The sequence below is a fragment of the Pipistrellus hanaki genome, assembly GCF_964339955.1.
Source record: "Pipistrellus hanaki genome assembly, chromosome: 1".
In the NCBI taxonomy this organism is placed as follows: domain Eukaryota; kingdom Metazoa; phylum Chordata; class Mammalia; order Chiroptera; family Vespertilionidae; genus Pipistrellus; species Pipistrellus hanaki.
This window is the reverse complement of record NC_140503.1, coordinates 104,251,627-104,269,188: the sequence shown is the minus strand read 5'-3', so window position 1 is coordinate 104,269,188 and position 17,562 is coordinate 104,251,627. Positions and strand designations below refer to the sequence as shown.

The window sequence follows — 17,562 nt, the reverse complement described above, 5'->3', positions numbered from 1 at the left end:
GAATCGAAGGCCAGATAAAGAGCTTCACAAATAAAAAAAAGCTAAAGGAGTTCATCACTGCCAAAACAGAATTATATGAATTGCTGAAGGGGTTTTTTAGGAAGAAGAAGAAAATAAAGATAAAAATTATGAACAAATACGTAACTCTCAACAAGTGAAACTAAAAACCAAGGGAATTAAAAAATCTGATGAACAATATTAACTGGTGAATATAATAGAAGAGGAGTGACCTGATGATTCTCGGGGAAAAGCAGAGTGGAGTGGGGGTGTGGGAAGAGACTGAACGTAAACTGCACCTATGGATGAGGACAATGGGGGATGGGGAAAGGACAGAGGGTGAGGTGGGAACCTGGTGGAGGGGAGCAATTGAGGGGGGCGGTGAGGAACACATTTGTAATAATCTGAACAATAAAGATTTATTAAAAAAATAAAAATAAAAAAACAAAAAGAACATATTGGCAATATTTCTATACTTATCTTAGCCCTGCAACAGAATAACAAAGGGTTTTACTCTTCCTGATGGAGAGATAGAATTCAACCATCAAAATCACTTGGGCCTGGTGTTCTGAGCAGAGGGAAATCTTAGTCATTTTTTCATTTTCTTAAGGCTGCCAGTCTGTTAATATTTTCTACTTCTTGGGAAATAATTTCATTTCAATAGGAAACCGTTCCTTTTCTATGATCCTCAATCTTGACTACACTTTCCAGTTTTTGCTTTACTGGTTTTTTCTTTTTTTGCCCCAAAGAATCAGCTTGTGGCTCAATTTGTCAAATTAATTCCTTTCCTTCACCCTTTTTAAGTTATTTTAGGTTTCCCCCCTAGTATTTTGTATTAAATATGTATTTATTTCACTTAGTTTCAGACTCTTGCTTTCTCACAAGTGGATTTAAGTTTACAAGTTTTCTGATTACTAAATTAGACTTCACTCTCAATTTCCATAAAAAGATAAGCCAGAGAATGTGGTTTATATAATTTCTACTTTATGAAACTTTAGTTTTGGTGGTCTAACATATTTTTTAATTATTAGCATATTTTCTTTTGTTTTGAAAAAATATTTTTACTGATTTCAGAGGAAGGGGAAGGGAGAGAAATATTTAATGATGAGAGGTCATCATCAATCAGCTGCCTACTGAACCCCCCTCCCCACACTGGGGATTGAGTCTGCAACCTGGGCATGTGCCCTGACGACAACCTCCTGATTCATAGGTCTACATTCAACAACAAAGCCACATCAGCCCACATCAGTGTTTTTAAATAAACATGCATTTATGTCTTGTAGACAAAATCATATACACATATCAATTAGATCATCAGGTATTATATTACCAAATCCACTAAGTGGGTCATTTTTTGGTAGGCGTACTGAAGTCTTACACTGTGGCTGTGGCTTTGCTGGATGTTACCAGTTGGTAAAGAATTGCATCACTTGCCGAAGCCGGTTAGAGCGTCGGTCTGCGGACTGAAAGGTCACGGGTTCGATTCTGGTCAAGGGCATGTACCTTGGTTGTGGGTACATCCCCGGTAGGGAGTGTGCAAGAGGCAGCTGGTCGATGTTACTCTCTCATCGATATTTCTAGCTCTCTCTCTCTCCCTTCCTCTCTGTAAAAAATCAATAAAATATATTAAAAAAAAAAAAGAGAAAGAAAAAGGATTTGCATCACTCAATGCTGCCCTTGTGGAAAAGTCTAAATTTAGGTTAGTCAAGTCAGTATTTCTGGCCAAAATGGCATTATGGGACCACATGTTCAATAACAACACATCTTGCCCATGTGAAGTGATAAAAGTGGGGGCTAGAATACTGTGGTAAAGCTGTGAAGAGATGAAACGCAGACAGTGGATATTTCTCTGTCAGAGTGAGGGAGAAAAAGCAATTTCAATGTTCTGCTTAGAAGAGTATTTAAAATGTTAAGAGCCCAGCTGCTAGTCTTGTACATCAAGAGCCATGATGTACAGTCAAAGTATAACTTGTTTACATTATACCCTATATAATAAAAGCCTAATATGCAAAATGGCCAAACAGCCAGCTGGCAGAGGGGCAGGGCCAGCCCACCAGTCACCTCTGGTCACCTCCTGTAGAGAAAGGCAACCGGTGATGGTCGTGGTGGTGGTAGTGGTGCAGTGATGGGGGGTGGGAGGTAAGGGGACAGGCCGGCTGCAGAGGGAGACCAGACTGCAACTTAGGGCTCCCTGCCATCAGTTCAACATCCCCCGAGGGTTCTCAGACTTTGAAAGGACACAGGTGGTCTGAGGCGCCCCCCTCTCCCCGAGTGCACAAATTATCACACACTGGATCTCTAGTTTTATAATATGAGTAACCCTGGGCACGAATCCATGCAGGAGTAAGCTCACTGCTGCTTGCCTCAGCTGGCCAGCCAACCCACCGCTGTTCATAGCTCTCCACTGCACATAGCTGCCTGCCCTCCTGTAGCTTTCCCCAGCTCATAGCTCACTGCCCCGCCCTCCTGGTGATTGGATCATTATGTCCAATGATGTAATGACCATTAGCATATTAGCTCTTTATTATATAGGATTATAACAATTTCAGATCAGCTTCCAAAGTCCAGATCCCAGGGACAACCTCATCCTGGCCAAAAACCAAAAATAAACCTGCATGAGGGACTTGGGCTTTTTTTTTGTTTTGTTTTGAAATTTCAATTCTAATCTGTGAATAAGAGTTAAAGCACAGATTGCCTCCAAATGTCTCTTTAAGTTAAATCCCAGAGCCAGCCCCCATCCAGCAGGTGCAGCGGACAGCACTTGCCCTGGCCATGTCAGGGCTGTGCGGTTTTGTTTTACTGGGTGGAAGAGGCCACAAAGCTCAGTTAAAGGTCAACATATTAAACTCTATTTCTGCTCCCTGCATACAGGGGACCCTGAATCCCTGATCCAGCAGCAGGGATCAATAGTGAATCCATTTTCACTAATGTCTTTAGCTCTCTTTTTAGGCTAATTCCTGGTGACTCCTGCGAAGGACCCCAACCTTTGGAAAATTAGGGAATGTCATGGTGTGTTTAACTGCCAGAGGTGCCTGCTGAGCAGTTCTGCTGAACTTGGTCAGGTCCCCATGACATTTGGAGGGCGGCTACCTGCCAGGCCATAGGCTGTTTATGGGAAATGGGTTGGGAACCTATGATAAAGTCTCATGTTTCCAAAGAGGAGGAATTCACCTCTTGGATTGCTTTTCCTGAGGCTTTATTTTTAGTCTAAACTTAACACCAACTTCCAAATACCAGAGAACAACCCCTCACCTCCTGCCCATATAGGGTAGCATTCTCTTTATTCTGAATAAGAAGTACAGAAGGCACGAGTGGAGAAAGTTTGGCCCTAGTCAGTTTTGCTCAGTGGTTAGTGTCAGCCTGCGGACCAAAGTCCATCAGGTCAAGGGCATGTACCTTGGTTGCAGGCTCTTCCCCAGCCCAGACCTTGGTCGGGGCTCATGCAGGAGGCAACCAGTGGATGTTTCTCTCTGTCTTTCTCTCTCTCTTCTACTCTCCCAACAATCAATGGAAAAATATCCTCAGGCGAGGATTAACAACAACAAAAAGAGCAGGGAAAGTTTGCCTCATCCATTATTCTTCTTTCAATGCCAGTGTTAAGTTCCAGGACCTATGGTTGAGCCTGAAGGCTTTTATAAAAGGCATTCTGACCTTGGGAGCAGAGCAGGAATGAAAGAGTTCCCAATAGCTGCCACCTGGTCCTTGGTAAGGCCAAGTCAGCTTATAAACAGCCCCAGCTTCCTGGGAAAGTGTTAGGACTTGAACCCTTGGGAAGGGAGAGATTGGGAACACAATGTTGATGAACTGGGGAATTAAATGCCAAATAGTATTAGTTCTTTGTGAGATTGATGCTAACAGGGCACCTGCTAGTGCTTTAAACTCAGTCCTTAACTTGCCATAGTGGAAACCATTCTCCTGGACCTGCCCAGTTATCTCGGTCTAAACTAGGCCAGAATCAACATGCAGGGTGACCTTCTGGTTCATCACTGCATTATGAGCTAGTACAGAAACCTGTGTGCGAGTGTCAAGACCTTTGGCCAGGGCACCTAATGGCTCAGGGAGGGTTCCAGTAGAATCCTTCCACTTTCCTTTGTGAGGACTAATGGTAGCCCAGGTATGTGAGAGAATCATGGCCATTGACAAAAGTCTTTGTTTAAGGCAACATGGCCAGTTGAGATGTCAAGAGAGAGGAAAAGGAGAGAAGGAATAGGCTAGTGAAGGCCATTTTCCCACTGGCTATAAACCCCAGCCTCGTTCATGCCTGGTCCACTGGTGCCAAATAAAAACTGCATCTTGCAAGACCAATCAGTGGCCAAACTGCCCAGCCAAGGCTCACCTCGTGAGTTCCATGAGAAAAGTTCATGCGAGCCACATTCATTCCAGATTTAATCATCTCCTTCAACATCTCCACTGATCGGGAAGCAGGGCCTAGTAAACAAAGTTTTAAAGACGTAAGTCTTAATTATTCAAAGAATTAATACTAGACACTTGCTTAGGATTAAAGAACTCTTAATATGTTGCTCTCCCTGAAGCCAGATGTCCAACCACAGAATCTTGGTTGCACAGAAAATGACAAGAAGATCTATCCTTTGTCTTGGAGATGATCTTACAGAGATACTAGAAGGGAGATGCTGTCTTAATTTTGCTTTAGCAGAAACAAAGCATACTAATTCTTTATTGCAGCTTCCTATGATATGAGTTCCTACAAGAATCTTTGTAGAATCTCACTCACTACCCAGGTTTGCTACATTTATTCTTTTTAGGAGAAAAGATCACTTCAACATGAAGTCTTGTTTTAGAGGAGAGATACGCCCACTCACCAATGGTACAGATGATGCCAGTGTTCCGGGCTGTGATAGGTGGCGAATCAATGTCCAGGCGGCACATGTGCTCGAGGAATGTGTCAGCCATGGCTGCATGCAACTGCTGTGTCTGAATGAAGGCAGTCCCAACATCACTATGGGGCTTCGACATGGCTTCTGAGGTCCTGGGTCCAAGGGAATTGAAGAGCATGATGAGTTTGAGAAGCCTGGGGTGTTCTTCGCTGCTTGGCACAAGAGGCCATTTTCTGCTTACACATTAACTCAATATGTATGTTTTGTGCACAAGCCACAGGGTGCCTTGCATACTCTGACAATGTGGGTGTTCCTTAAGTCAGGCAAAGGGCTCACGGGACCATGAGCAAGTTAAAACCTCAGACTCAATGCATGTACTTCCCAGGCATCCACTCTAAGCAGACCTCCCTCACACTGGCCTAGTTTCTACCTTGACAGCTTTCCTCATAATCCTATAAAAATTATCATTTTACATGCCCGGAAGGAGCTTACTCAAAACAAAATTGTAACCACCTTCCAGTGATATAAACAACTGACTCCTAGTTTAGAGCCTCAATAAATCAGATCTTCGTATAAAAAGTTGTCTCAGCCGGGACCGGTCTGGCTCAGTGGATAGAGCGTCGGCCTGCGGACTGAAAGGTCCCGGGTTCGATTCCGGTCAAGAGTATGTACCTTGGTTGTGGGCACATCCCCAGTAGGGGGTGTGCAAGAGGCAGCTGATCGATGATTCTCTCTCATCGATGTTTCTAACTCTCTCTCCCTCTCCCTCTCTGTGAAAAAATCAATAAAATATATATTAAAAAAAAGATTAAAAAAATAAAATAAAATAAAATAAAATAAAAATAAAAAGTTGTCTCAGCTACAAATATCTGCAATGGGTGGGGCATTCACATTACCTCTTAACAACCCACACAAACCTCAAGTGATGTTCCTAGTTCTAAAGACAACCACCACCCAGGCAGTCCTCCTAGTCCAGAGTCCTAGATTTTCACTCATCCAAAGCACCATATAAATTCATTCAACTTGCCCAAGTAGGACCCAGCCCACTGATGGGCAATAAAAACCAATCCCCAGCCACGAAGCAAAGTCCCACCAGAATTGTGAATGCAAAATCTTTTGTCCCAGGAGTATGTGCCTAAAAACCACATCTACTTTTGCTCAGGACTTTAGGATATGCAAAGCAATTTGCATAAAACCAAGGATAACCACAATGGCTCTAGTCTAGTTCTAAAAAGAGCTATATTTGAACAAGAGATTAAAGTTGTTTATCAAATCTTTTTCCCCAACTGATTTCCTGATGCACCATCCTGATTCCCCTTTGAAGTCTGACAAGCACACCACACCCAGTAGCAAAGACCATCTGATCTGTTCCAGGTAATTAACCAGCCAATGTTACAATTCTGACAACTGTCCTGACCTTTGCTTTTCTGCATTACTAACTTTTAACTAAACTCAATCAGCCAGCTAGCTGATTTGAGACAAAAAGTGAGAAGCTTGTGGTCAGTGCTCCGAAGAATTGTTAGGCAAGAATGCAGCAGAAGTTTGACACTCCTCATCAGTAGGCTGTCCCTTTCCTTCAGTTCTCAGACCAAGGGCTATTCTTCTAAAGCCCTCAAGCTTAAATGCTTTAGTCCAGGCCAAGAACAAACCCCTTTTTAGCCCTGGTCCACCTCTTCTTCAGTCTCAGGGCTTCAAATACCCGCAAATCCCTCCCAATACATATAACCTTTTTACTTCTCTTCCTCCATTCCTGACTTTGTGGGCTTTCTGGGTAGATCCAGAGAGCATGCAACTAAACTCATCTTGGCCATCTTCAAGATATCTGGTAAAAGTCCCAAAAGCTTTGTAACCAGTTGTAAGCAAATCTTTTGTCAGCTGTTAAAAACGAATGGCTATAAGTCTTCAAATACAAAATTTAAAAGTTTTAAAATAAAAAAACAAAATATCGGCTAACTATTTCACATAGCAAATACACTGTTCCTTTTCAATGTGCATTTTCTTGTAACTCCCTAATATTTACCAGGTCCCCCAAAATCAACGTCAACCCTCTCCTCCATGACCTATTTGGTTCTGTACCTTTAAGCACTTGGACATATCCCAGTGTCTATCAAATACCTTTTCGTGTGTCATAATGCCTCTCTGTCAAAAATCAAAGTTTTATCTCCACCCTCCCATGCCAAATCTGATTTATGGCAGGATGGCTGGACAGCCAAATCCCTGTACTTGCACTTACAGTTGAAGCAGGGCTTGCACGCCTTCAGAACACCCAGCCAAACTTAAATAAGTATGGCTGTTAAGGGAACATGACTGAGGAGATGTATGCTGCAGGTGGCATACAGAGCCAAAAAGGCCTCGTTGGGGCCTCCAAGTAGAAAGAGCCATCCAACCCAAAGACAATGTCATGAACAAAATAAGGTCTGAATGACTGGGTTGGAGTAACTAACCCCACTCTTCTTTAAAAGCATCAGCTGGCCCTTCACTAGACCTGAGACATTAGGGTCTCCTTGCAAAGATCTGGCTGGGGCCAATGATTATTGGTCATACCTCATGTTCTCTTGGCTTGGGCTTCCGGTGACATAATGCTCTTTTTTTGGCCCACTTGGCCCCACTTGCAAAGACTGCTCGGAGCTGAGTAAGGTTTTCCCTGCAGAGCTGTACAAGGATTAAAGTGAAAGCCAAGTGTAACTAAAGCTCTTTGGGGAAATGGAAAAATTACTTTAATAACCAGGTATCCTGGTGGTACCTGCTCCAAGAGATTCAGCTATGTTACAAAGAAAACACAGGCTTCCCAAGAAATGTCAAGAAACCAATAACAGAAAATTCACAAGTAAAAGTTAGTTCTTACTGGTCCCTCTATGATGCTTTATCCCATACCCTAACACAAGATGGCAGGCAGGGGAGGGCAGTTGGTGGAGATTTCTTTCCCAGTAAAATCTTTTACTACTGCCCTAGCTGGTTTGACTCAGTGAGTAGAGTGTCGACCTGTGGACTAAAGGGTCCCGGGTTCGATTCCGGTTAAGGGCACATACATGAGTTGCAGGCTCAATCCCAGTAGGGGGCATGCAGAAGGCAGCCAATCAGTGATTCTCTCTCATCATTGATGTTTCTATCTCTCTCTCTCCCCCCCTTCTCTTCCTCTTTGAAATCAATAAAAATAAAAAATATATTAAAAAAATATTTTACTACTATACAAAAACCTGATTCCTCTTCCTTCTTTTCAGGTGATACGGACACTAAATTAAACATACATAAAAGGACTACCCAAATATTAACAGTATATTATCAGTGTGATAGGAGTACAGCAAAATTTTTCTTGTTATTGCTAATGAAATTACCAATATGAAAAACTTTTATAATAAGAAAAATTATAAATATATCTCTTCTAAAAACAATGTATTTACAAGCATCCTGGTAAAAGTGTTGAACTTAAAAACAAATATGATGCTCTGGCTGGTTTGGCTCAGAGGATAAAGCGTCAGCCTGGGGACTGAAGGGTCCCGGGTTCAATTCCAGTCAAGAGCTCATGCTTGGATTGTAGGCATGATCCCCAGTAAGGGCCATGCAGGCGGCCATGCAGAATTAATGATTCTCTCTTATCACTGATATTTCTCTCTCTCTCACTTTCCCTCTCTGAAATCAACACACACACACACACACACACACACATGAGGCCCAGTGCATGAAGTTTGTGTGTGTGTTGGAGGGTGTCCCTCAGCCCAGTCTGCACTTTCTCCAATCTGGGATCCCTCTTATAATCTGGGACTACTGACTCCCAACCACTCGCCTGCCTGCCTGCTTGATTGCCCTTAACTGCTTCTGCCTGCCAGCCTGATCATACCCTAACCACTCCCCTGCCAGCCCAATCGTCCCCAACTGCCCTCCCCTGCTAGCTTGGTCCCCCCCAACTGGCCTGATTGCCCCCAACTGCTGTCCCCTAATTGCCTGATCGCCCACAACTGCCCTCCCATCGACCATCTTGTGACCACATGGGGGCGGCCATCTTTTGTGAAGATGTGATGATCATTTTGCATATTACCTCTTTATTATATAGGATATAACAAAAACAAAACACAAATATGAATCTCCTGATTCAATTGCTGTTTTATATACTTCAGGAATACTCTGTTTGAGTGTAGCAGGTAAGATAATGCATCTTAGGCCCTAGGTCACAATTGGACAGTTTCACTGGACTACAAAGGTCAACCCCACCCTGCCAGTGTTGCTCAGGGGTTAAGCATTGACCTATGAACCAGGAGGTCATTCCCTGTCAGGGCACATACCGGATTGCAGGTCTGATCCCCAGGAGGGGGCATGCAGGAGGCAACTGATCAATGATTCTCTCTCATCATTGATGTTTCCATCTCTCCCTTCCTCTCTGAAATCAATAAAAACATATTTTAAAAAAATGTCAACCTGATACATTCAGAATCTCAAATCAAATAAAATAAAAATATTAATAATATAGTTCATAGCCCTAACCATCTGGCTCAATGGATAGAGCGTCAGCCTGCGGAGTGAAGGGTCCCAGGTTCGATTCCGGTCGAGGGCATATACCTTGGTTGCAGGCACATCCCCAGTAGGGATTGTGCAGGGGGCAGCTTATTGATGATTCTCTCTCATCGATGTTTCTAACGCTCTATCCTTCTCCCTCCTTCTCTGTAAATAATCAATAAGGACCTCCAGGAACCTCTTCTGCAGAGCACAAGCTGCCAGACCCTCCAACCACCTAGAATTTTGCCTAAAACACTTTCTGGAAAGCCACAGCCCTGGTTTCTCAGGGCCCGCCTCTGGGAAGAGCTCCCCTCCTCATGCTGGCCGCCTGGACAGTGCCTGCCAGACATGCCGCCCAGCCATGTCAGGCTGACTCACTACTGCATCCTCCTCCTTGGGAGGCACAGACATGCAGAGCCAACCTCCGGGCAGCAGTGGAAGCGCAGTGTATCCACTGATGGTGGCAAACGCCGTGCCCAGGTACAGGAGCTTTATTCTTGAGCCTGAGCCCCTGTAGTAGGATCTTCCACAGAACCATTTCTCCTGTGTTGGAAACAAGACACCATCAGAGGCCTCAGGACAGGCTGACAGGACAAAGGAGGCAGTCAAGTCAGCTCAGCTCTAGGTGCTCCTATTTCCACCTTTCCTTTCTTATCAAGTGGCTCCTGGCTCTCTAAAGCTATTGTATCATTCATCCCACTCTTCAGAAACCAGCAGGGAGTTGGGGGATTCATACAAAAAACCCCAACATGCTACTTCTTAGAGTCTATACTGTTGGCAAGCTGTTCTGGGAAAGATTCACACTTCACTTCACCAATGCTATGACTCAGAAAGGCCCAAATCATTCTGCTCTAGTAAACACCCTCACCAATGAACTTATACGTGCATATGCCAATTTTTAACCAGCCAGAAATTTCTGCACCAATTTTGCTTTGATGCCAGTCTCACCACACAGACTAACTCAATAATGATGACGTCTGATGCCTACAACTGTCTTTCTCACTCTCACATCAATTTCCTACTTGGGCCTCCAAGTCTCTAAGAGAGCATGAAGGCCTTTCAATTCCCAAATCTTTAGAAGATCAACATTCATTGCAAAGTTTACATCACAATATCTTGGACAAGGCTTCAGGATAGCCTGCTCTCTAGCTCTGTCTCCAGATGATGGAGCAGAGAAATATAATTCCCAAGGGTGGCCCTTATCTGACTACGGCAGCAAGAAGATCCAAATGGGTGCTGGGCCAGCCACAGAACCTAGAGTGTGGAGTGAATGAGCATGCATCCTGATGTTCAGTTAGAGTAAGGACAGTGTATTTGCACATAAAGTGGGTTATGGAGGGTAAACAATTTTTAACTAAGAGATGTGAATTATAAGTCATTGCTACCTTCAGCAGGCCCATAACAGAAAGCAAAGTCTAGTTTACTTGGTTACACAAAGTGGGTTCAAGTAAAATTCCCTTGCTTTTTATTTATTCAGGGCTAGAATGAAGTGACTTAAACCTTATAAGCAGGAACCAAAGGTCATTTTTTAAACTAGAGTGTGGAACAGGACACAAAAGGGCCCAACCCCAAATGGAACAGTCAACTCCAGGGCAGGAAGTCCCATGTCAGGGAAACTTCCATGTCCTCAGATGCCAAAGATTTCTTGGTTTGACTGCACATGCTCAAAGCAGAGAACTTGTTTCAGCCCAAAGAAGGAAGTTTGGGTGAAGCTTTGCTGTGTTATGTTACGGTGCTTCCTACTAGGCTTAAGGTAATAAGCAATGCTTCCAGGCATGGATTCATATTTTGGTTTGGGCTCTTCCAAGTCAAGTACAACCAGGCTGGGTGGTAGCCTTAGCATTTAAAGGAGGAGCCGACCTGCATCATAACTGGAGGGAGAAAAAGGAGGGCAGTGCCATCTGGCCAAGAGCATTGACCTAGTTAGTATGACTGGTCTTCTTACAATGACCTTAGTAGGTTTACTTCTTTGTTTTGAACTAAAGAAATATTAACATCTGTATATCTGCCACCAGAACTGACCATTAACATTTAGCCAAATTTCTTTTTAGACTTAAAAAAAAACAATTACAATTTTATAGTTTATTCTTCTCCATCCCCAGGTCCCTTCAGCTCTTCCACACCATCAAAAACATTGACACCAACCATTACCACACATTTTTTATCATTCTAGTTCATTTAAGTGTGTCCATAGCTATACTGAGCCCTGTAATATTGCTGTTCTCTACAATGCACTTAATAGTATACTGTACAAATATCATTACATTTGCCTTTTAATTCTGCACATTTAACATCTATGCAGTTAATATATCTAATAAATTCATGTGAACTAATACACCAGCCCACTGCACAGCTAGATGCTTTATTTATAAATTCCCTTACTGGTTGGCCATTACCCCCCACCCCCATTATGCCAATTTCCCCCAGCTTTCAATACTGTAACTTTCCTAGTATATGTCTCAGAGTGCAGGTGTGAGTTCTAAATACCTAGAAATAAAATTCCTGGGCCACAAGATATGCTTATTTTCTACTTTACTAAATATTGCTGAATTGCTCTCCAAAGTGGTTATATCCATTTAAATAACCAGTATATCAGCTCTTCCCTTACTACCCCTTCGCCAGCATTTATACCATCTGATGGGTAACTTTTGTTAGTCTGCTCTCTAAAATAATAAAAGAGGGATATTAGATATCAAATCTTTACCTCCCTACATTTTACCTAGAGCAAAACTCTAGAGCTTCTCCAAAATGTTCACGGTTTTGTCCCATACCAAACTGATTCAGCTGACTCATACCTGAGACAGGAGAGACACCTGTAGTCTAGAGTGAAAGAAATATTATCTCTCTGTAGATTAATTAAAGATGTTTAGAAGGGATGGGCTTCTTTCAGAAAAATTTTTAGACTCTATCAGCTAACCTGTCTCATACTCAGAAATCCTATGACCAGCAACCTCACTGCCCTATCACAGTGGGGTCCTGGTATCTCCCCACCACAGTCCCTGCCTGACTTCCAAAAACAGCTTGCTGACACCAGGAAAGAGGCTTAGTGCGCCAGAGCTTTGCCTGTGGTCAGAAGTGGGGGAGGTTAATCTCACAGGCCACCAGAGGTATTGCAGTCTCACTCTCCTACGTGCAGACTGGCACAAACCACTGCAGGGGTGGAGCAGCACTGCTCAGTGGCCCAGCCCAGGCTGCATATACCACCAACTACCCCCTTTGGCTCACCTTTTCCCAAAAAGCTTCTTTGACAAAATTCTGAAGAAGCAGATTATTCATTTATTTAGTCTAAGGTTGCCTCTCAGAGAATGTATGGTGGCATTAAGAATGGTCTTCATTTAGCTCTATCCCAATCTGTACCAGAATGTGATGCTTAAAGTGATGATTCAAGGTACTATAAGACCTTTTATCAAATAAATCACTATACATCTCACAAGATTGCAAGAAAGCTCTGCTCACATTCTTGTGGGGTGCCAGTCAATTGGATTTTAATGTGGATCCTCAAAATTATTCAGAAATAATAGTATCAAATGAGTCACTTTACCCACCTTGATCTTAGCCTTAGCTATGGGTCAAAATAACATCTCATCATGTCTTCATAAAAGCTGAAGCAAAATAGATTAAAACTTATGTAGTATAAGGTTTTGTTAAAAATATATTTTTATTGATTTCAGAGAGGAAGGGAAAGAATCATTGATCGGCTGCCTCCTGCATGCCCCCTACTGGGGATCGAGCCTGCAATCCAGCTTGTGCCCTTGGCTGGAATGGAACCTGGGACCCATCAGTCATCAGGCCTACGCTCTATCCACTGAGCCAAACCAACTAGGGCTAGTATGAGTTTTTAATGCAAGAGTGGGACTTTTTTCTACCTTCCAACTTACAACCATTTCCTCATTTCTTCCATTGCCTCAACATTAAGAAATAAAGTTTTAAAAAATGAAATGGTTTTCCCTGACTCCACATTGATGTCCCAACATTCAAGGCACAGAAATAACTCCCATAACGTACTAGCTGTTTGGAGTCACAGCTACCAAATTTGCCAAATCATTTAGGGCGCATTTCTTAAAGACCCACTAATGCTCTTAGTTAAACTGTAAATTCAACACTAAATTTACTTCTAATGCAGTGATTAAAATGAGAGCGGCTATAGTAGACAGGAAGAGACTAATGTCCATATCATCCGACTCAAATCCAGTAACTCATAAATGAGTTCAAGGACATTCTTCCATGTCATATTCAAGTCAACTATAGCCCTTATCTCAAGAGTTTGCCACACCCACCACAGAAGGCTCTGGAATGCAGATGCACAGACTGGATATAGGTGTCTGCTGCACGGCAGTTCTGCTCTTCGGAACAGTACTGAGCTGCGGCCCTGGACCAACTATTTTTCACTTAGCTGAGATATTTTTAACTAGGAAATGCATGTTTCATTATTTGACTCATTGAAAGGAAAGAGAGGACTTTTAAAACCTGCAAAAATCACAATATAGTTTTCCACTCACCCAACGAAGAGAATTCTCTCAAAAGCAGTTAAATTGAAAGGCTGAGTCATCTTCCCCACAGAGCCTCCCTGCCCCCACCCCCAAAGATGCTGCAATATACCAGACCTTCTGAACAGCCTCACTATATTTCCCAGCAGCATCCTTGAATAACCAGAGGACAAATTATTTGCTAACAATGCTTCAGAGTGGTAGTCCTGACCTAGGCCCTCCTATTACCCTAGCGAGTGGCCACACCTCAGTACAGCCAGGAGGAGGCTACTGCCATCCTAATTTCACACTTACCAGCTGGCTGGGCAAATCCTAGAATCTAGGCAGATGAGAGTAGAAGATAAAGATTTCAGTCTTAGGGTTGCAAATTTGTTTCTTATAACCAAACACTAAAGACTGAAATCCCCCATTCCCTTGCCTTTTTGTCTAGAAGTCCTTATTCTCAGGAGACCAAAAACAAACAAACAAACAAACAAACAAAAAAACACGGTTGCAAATGGAGTTTCAAAGTAACACAGTTACTTTGTAAGCACTGTACCAGGATCCCTGAGGAAATATCTGGCATTTAGAGACTCCCAAGGATAACTATGAACTGAGTATGGGGATGACATGAAGATGAGCCTTCATGCCCAATTATGTATTCATTTGTTCAGTGACTAAAAGTATACATTTGGAGGCATTTCTTTTTGAGATCTCATCATAGATTAGACACTGCACTGACAGTGATGTAAGTGTCTAAAAACCAGTCTCTCCAACAATCAGGAGGAAAATGTTACTCCAGGTTTCCACAGGGAATAACTGAACTCCTGAGGCCAAATTCCTTTCATTATTTTTATCAGTATGTTAATGAATCAAACCTAATCTTAAAAGCTTGCTAACAACTTCCCAATGCCTCTATCCTTCAGGCTCTCTGGTACCAGAGAGGACTAATATCCTGTTTTGAAGACATGCATAAGAAGCCAAGGGTACCTTTCCATGACCTTGCCTTTAAATAACCTTCAGATCATAAGGTTCTTTCCTATTAAACTCAGTGTGATGCCACCTTGTGAGGCCTCCTGGCACCCACCACCCCCTTCCCCAAGCAGGAAAGGCGTACCTTCCTCAGCACGTTAACCAGTGATAACTTCTCTATTAAGATTGTGAACCAAATATCAACAGTACGACTGAAATTTCTTTTGAGAGCCGAAAACCGACTTCTGCACATGAGCCACGAAGTTTCAACGGCAATGTATTTTGTGGAAGAGCCACACTCAAGGGCCCAAAGAGCTGCATGTGGCTCTTGAGTTGCAGTTTGCCGACCACTGCCTTAGCCGGTGAGATAGTGTTGACTGAAGGGTCCCAGGTTCGATTCCGGTCAAGGGCTTGTACCCTGGTTGCGGGCACATCCCCAGTGGGAGGTGTGCAGCAGGCAGCTGATAAATGTTTCTAACTCTCTTTCTCTCTCTCTTCCTCTGTTAAAAAAAAAAAAAAAAAAAAAAAAAAAAATTTAAAAATCAAGAATTATTTTTTTTTAAAAGATTGTGAACACTGTGGACTATGACTGATCTAGTCATCCCTTTCCTCCAAACAACTCCTAGCACACAGTTTTTATTGAATGATCGCGGTCTGTGGTGCCAAGCCCACACCTACCCCATCTCACACAATCTGGGAGCATCTGTTTGGCAGCGGGAAGCAAAGGCGTGGCCTCCGCGCCGCCTGCGCGGAACCCAGGCGGACACGGGGCGGTCCCAGCCCGCCGCTACGTGCAGCTCCACCGCGGCGGGATGGAGCCCGGCGACGCTCTCGCAGAGGTCGCAGCGCCGCGGTCACCCCCATGGAATCTGGGGCGTCCCAGAAGCATCCACCTTTTCTTCTCCTGAGGCGGGAAGGTCACAGGTTACATAACCCGGACCATCGCTGCATCCCGGCCGCACCGGGGCCAAACCCGCCCATCGCACAACCTGCACTTCGGGCGGTGACCGGGCCATGCGCCCGGGGCTCCGGAAGAGCCCGAGACGGATGCGTGACGGAGAAGGGACCGGACGGAGATGGGAGATGGGGGCGGGGAGTAGACGGACGTGACCGGAACGGAGTGGGAGGGGAGAGGATCGCGCGGCGCGGAGAACGGAGATGCGGAGGAGCAGACGGAACCGGAATGGAGGGGAGGGGCGAGAAGCGGAGCAAGAACGGGGTGGGGGTGGGTATGCAGAGGGCACAAGGACTTGAGTAGGAAAGAACGGGGGGATGGGAGCTAGAGGACTTTCATGGAGAGGTTACAAGGAAAGCATCAGAATGAGGGGTTAAAGAGCAGATTTAAGATGAGGAGGCGAAAGGAATCGTCTTCAGAGTTAAGGGCCAGGCAAGCAAGGGAGCGGGAGGGGGAGAGAGGAAGAGGGGAGCAGATTAGGAGGGAAAGGGGGGTAGGCAAAGATGGGGCCCGAATGAGAGTAGGGATTGAGGCAGGAAAGGGGCTAGCTGACCCATTTGACTTTGGAAGAAACGGGAGCTGGGGTCTTTGCTTTGAAGAACAGGCCCTGGGTGCGAGCAGCTTCTCCTCTCCCTCAACCCAACCAGGTCCAAGATGCCCAGGATCCAACGCCGCCGTAGAATGGGTGCCAGGAATCCGCACTAGCCGGGCCGATGGGGTCTAGGTGGGCACGCGTGGCGCAACCCCTGCCCCCGCTCACCTCTGGCGTGGTCCGGCTGGAGCTGCAGCTGGCAGGTCGGGAGGCTCCGGAGGCGTCGCTGCTATGCGGACTCTGCAGTCTCTGCCTCAAGGTTATCCCGACTGTAGGGCCGCCGCAATCCCTCCGCCGCCCCGCCCCCGACCCAATCCTGGCTTCCCGCTCGCCCGGCCCGCCCTTCTGCGTGCTCACGGCAGCAGCCACTTCAGAAGGAAGTGCCTCGAGGCCGGAACGGGCTTGCAGGTTGTCCTTTTGGGGAGGACTAAATTCTGTGGCGGAAGGACACCGTACATTGACTCACGGTGACGCTCGGTGGAGGCCAATGAGGAAGCGAAGAGGCGGTAGGATCCGCCCTCGGAGCTCTGCAGACCTCCCCCCCGCCAGACCCTCGGGCGCCTTGGCCACCTGTTGCCGCCAATTAGCACGTTGGAGGAGGGATTCTCTCCTGACCCTCGGTTCAGGTCACCCTGATGCCCTGGCCTATTGGGGCAGTTCCCAGATTTAGGGGTCCCCCGACAGCATTCCCTCAGCTCCGCCCCACCCCTTCGGATGCCCTTCCTAATGCACAGTGGACTGAGTTGAAGAGGAAGTTAGGGAGCCTGAGATGGAATCAGAAGGTGGGGAAGAGTTGGATATCTGTGGCTAGTTGGAGGTTGGGCCCTCCTTTGGGGCGCTCGGACTTGGAAGCTGGGGGTAGGGAGAACTGGGGAGGGTGCAATGTACTTGGAGCGCGAGCGCAAAGCCCTTTTGTTCTAGGGTTAGGAAGGACAAATTGGGGTTATGTGAATACTTTAGTAGGACTGGAATCCCTGAGAATAGAAATCCTATAGAAGGTATTAATATTAGTGCAAAACTGACCATCAGGAAATAAGAGTCAATGATCTTTGCTGGAGTCAGCACTTCTGTTTTCTACCTTGTATATTTATATCAATATTGTTGTTTTTCTTACATTTTCTCCAAGGCATTTTCCAGTTTCAGAGTAATTAGCTACCAACCAGTGATAACAAAAGTTGTATTAGTGAAACAAATGTAAACCCTTGCCTTTATTCAGTGAAGTTTTGAGAGCAGATACAATATTGCTTCATTAAA

General features: G+C 44.8%; 1 protein-coding gene across 6 annotated transcripts in view; it reads right to left on the bottom strand.

Annotated features, from left to right (window-relative positions):
- The window catches only part of PKM (pyruvate kinase M1/2), a 33,331-nt gene extending 16,599 nt beyond the window's left edge, over positions 1-16,732 (bottom strand). For 2 of the 6 annotated variants that reach the window (XM_084897958.1, XM_084897957.1), the window contains exons 1-3: positions 16,477-16,732; positions 4,818-4,984; positions 4,334-4,425 (exon numbers count right to left, since the gene is read on the bottom strand). In XM_084897958.1, coding sequence (XP_084754084.1) covers positions 4,334-4,425; positions 4,818-4,971 — 246 coding nt within the window. In that variant the 5' untranslated portion in view covers positions 4,972-4,984; positions 16,477-16,732. Of the gene's footprint in view, positions 1-4,333; positions 4,426-4,817; positions 4,985-7,376; positions 7,485-16,476 lie in introns of all 6 variants that reach the window. The other 4 variants (XR_014796232.1, XM_084897956.1, XM_084897955.1 and 1 more) reach the window with 4 other exon arrangements.
- Between the last annotated feature and the right edge of the window lie 830 nt (positions 16,733-17,562).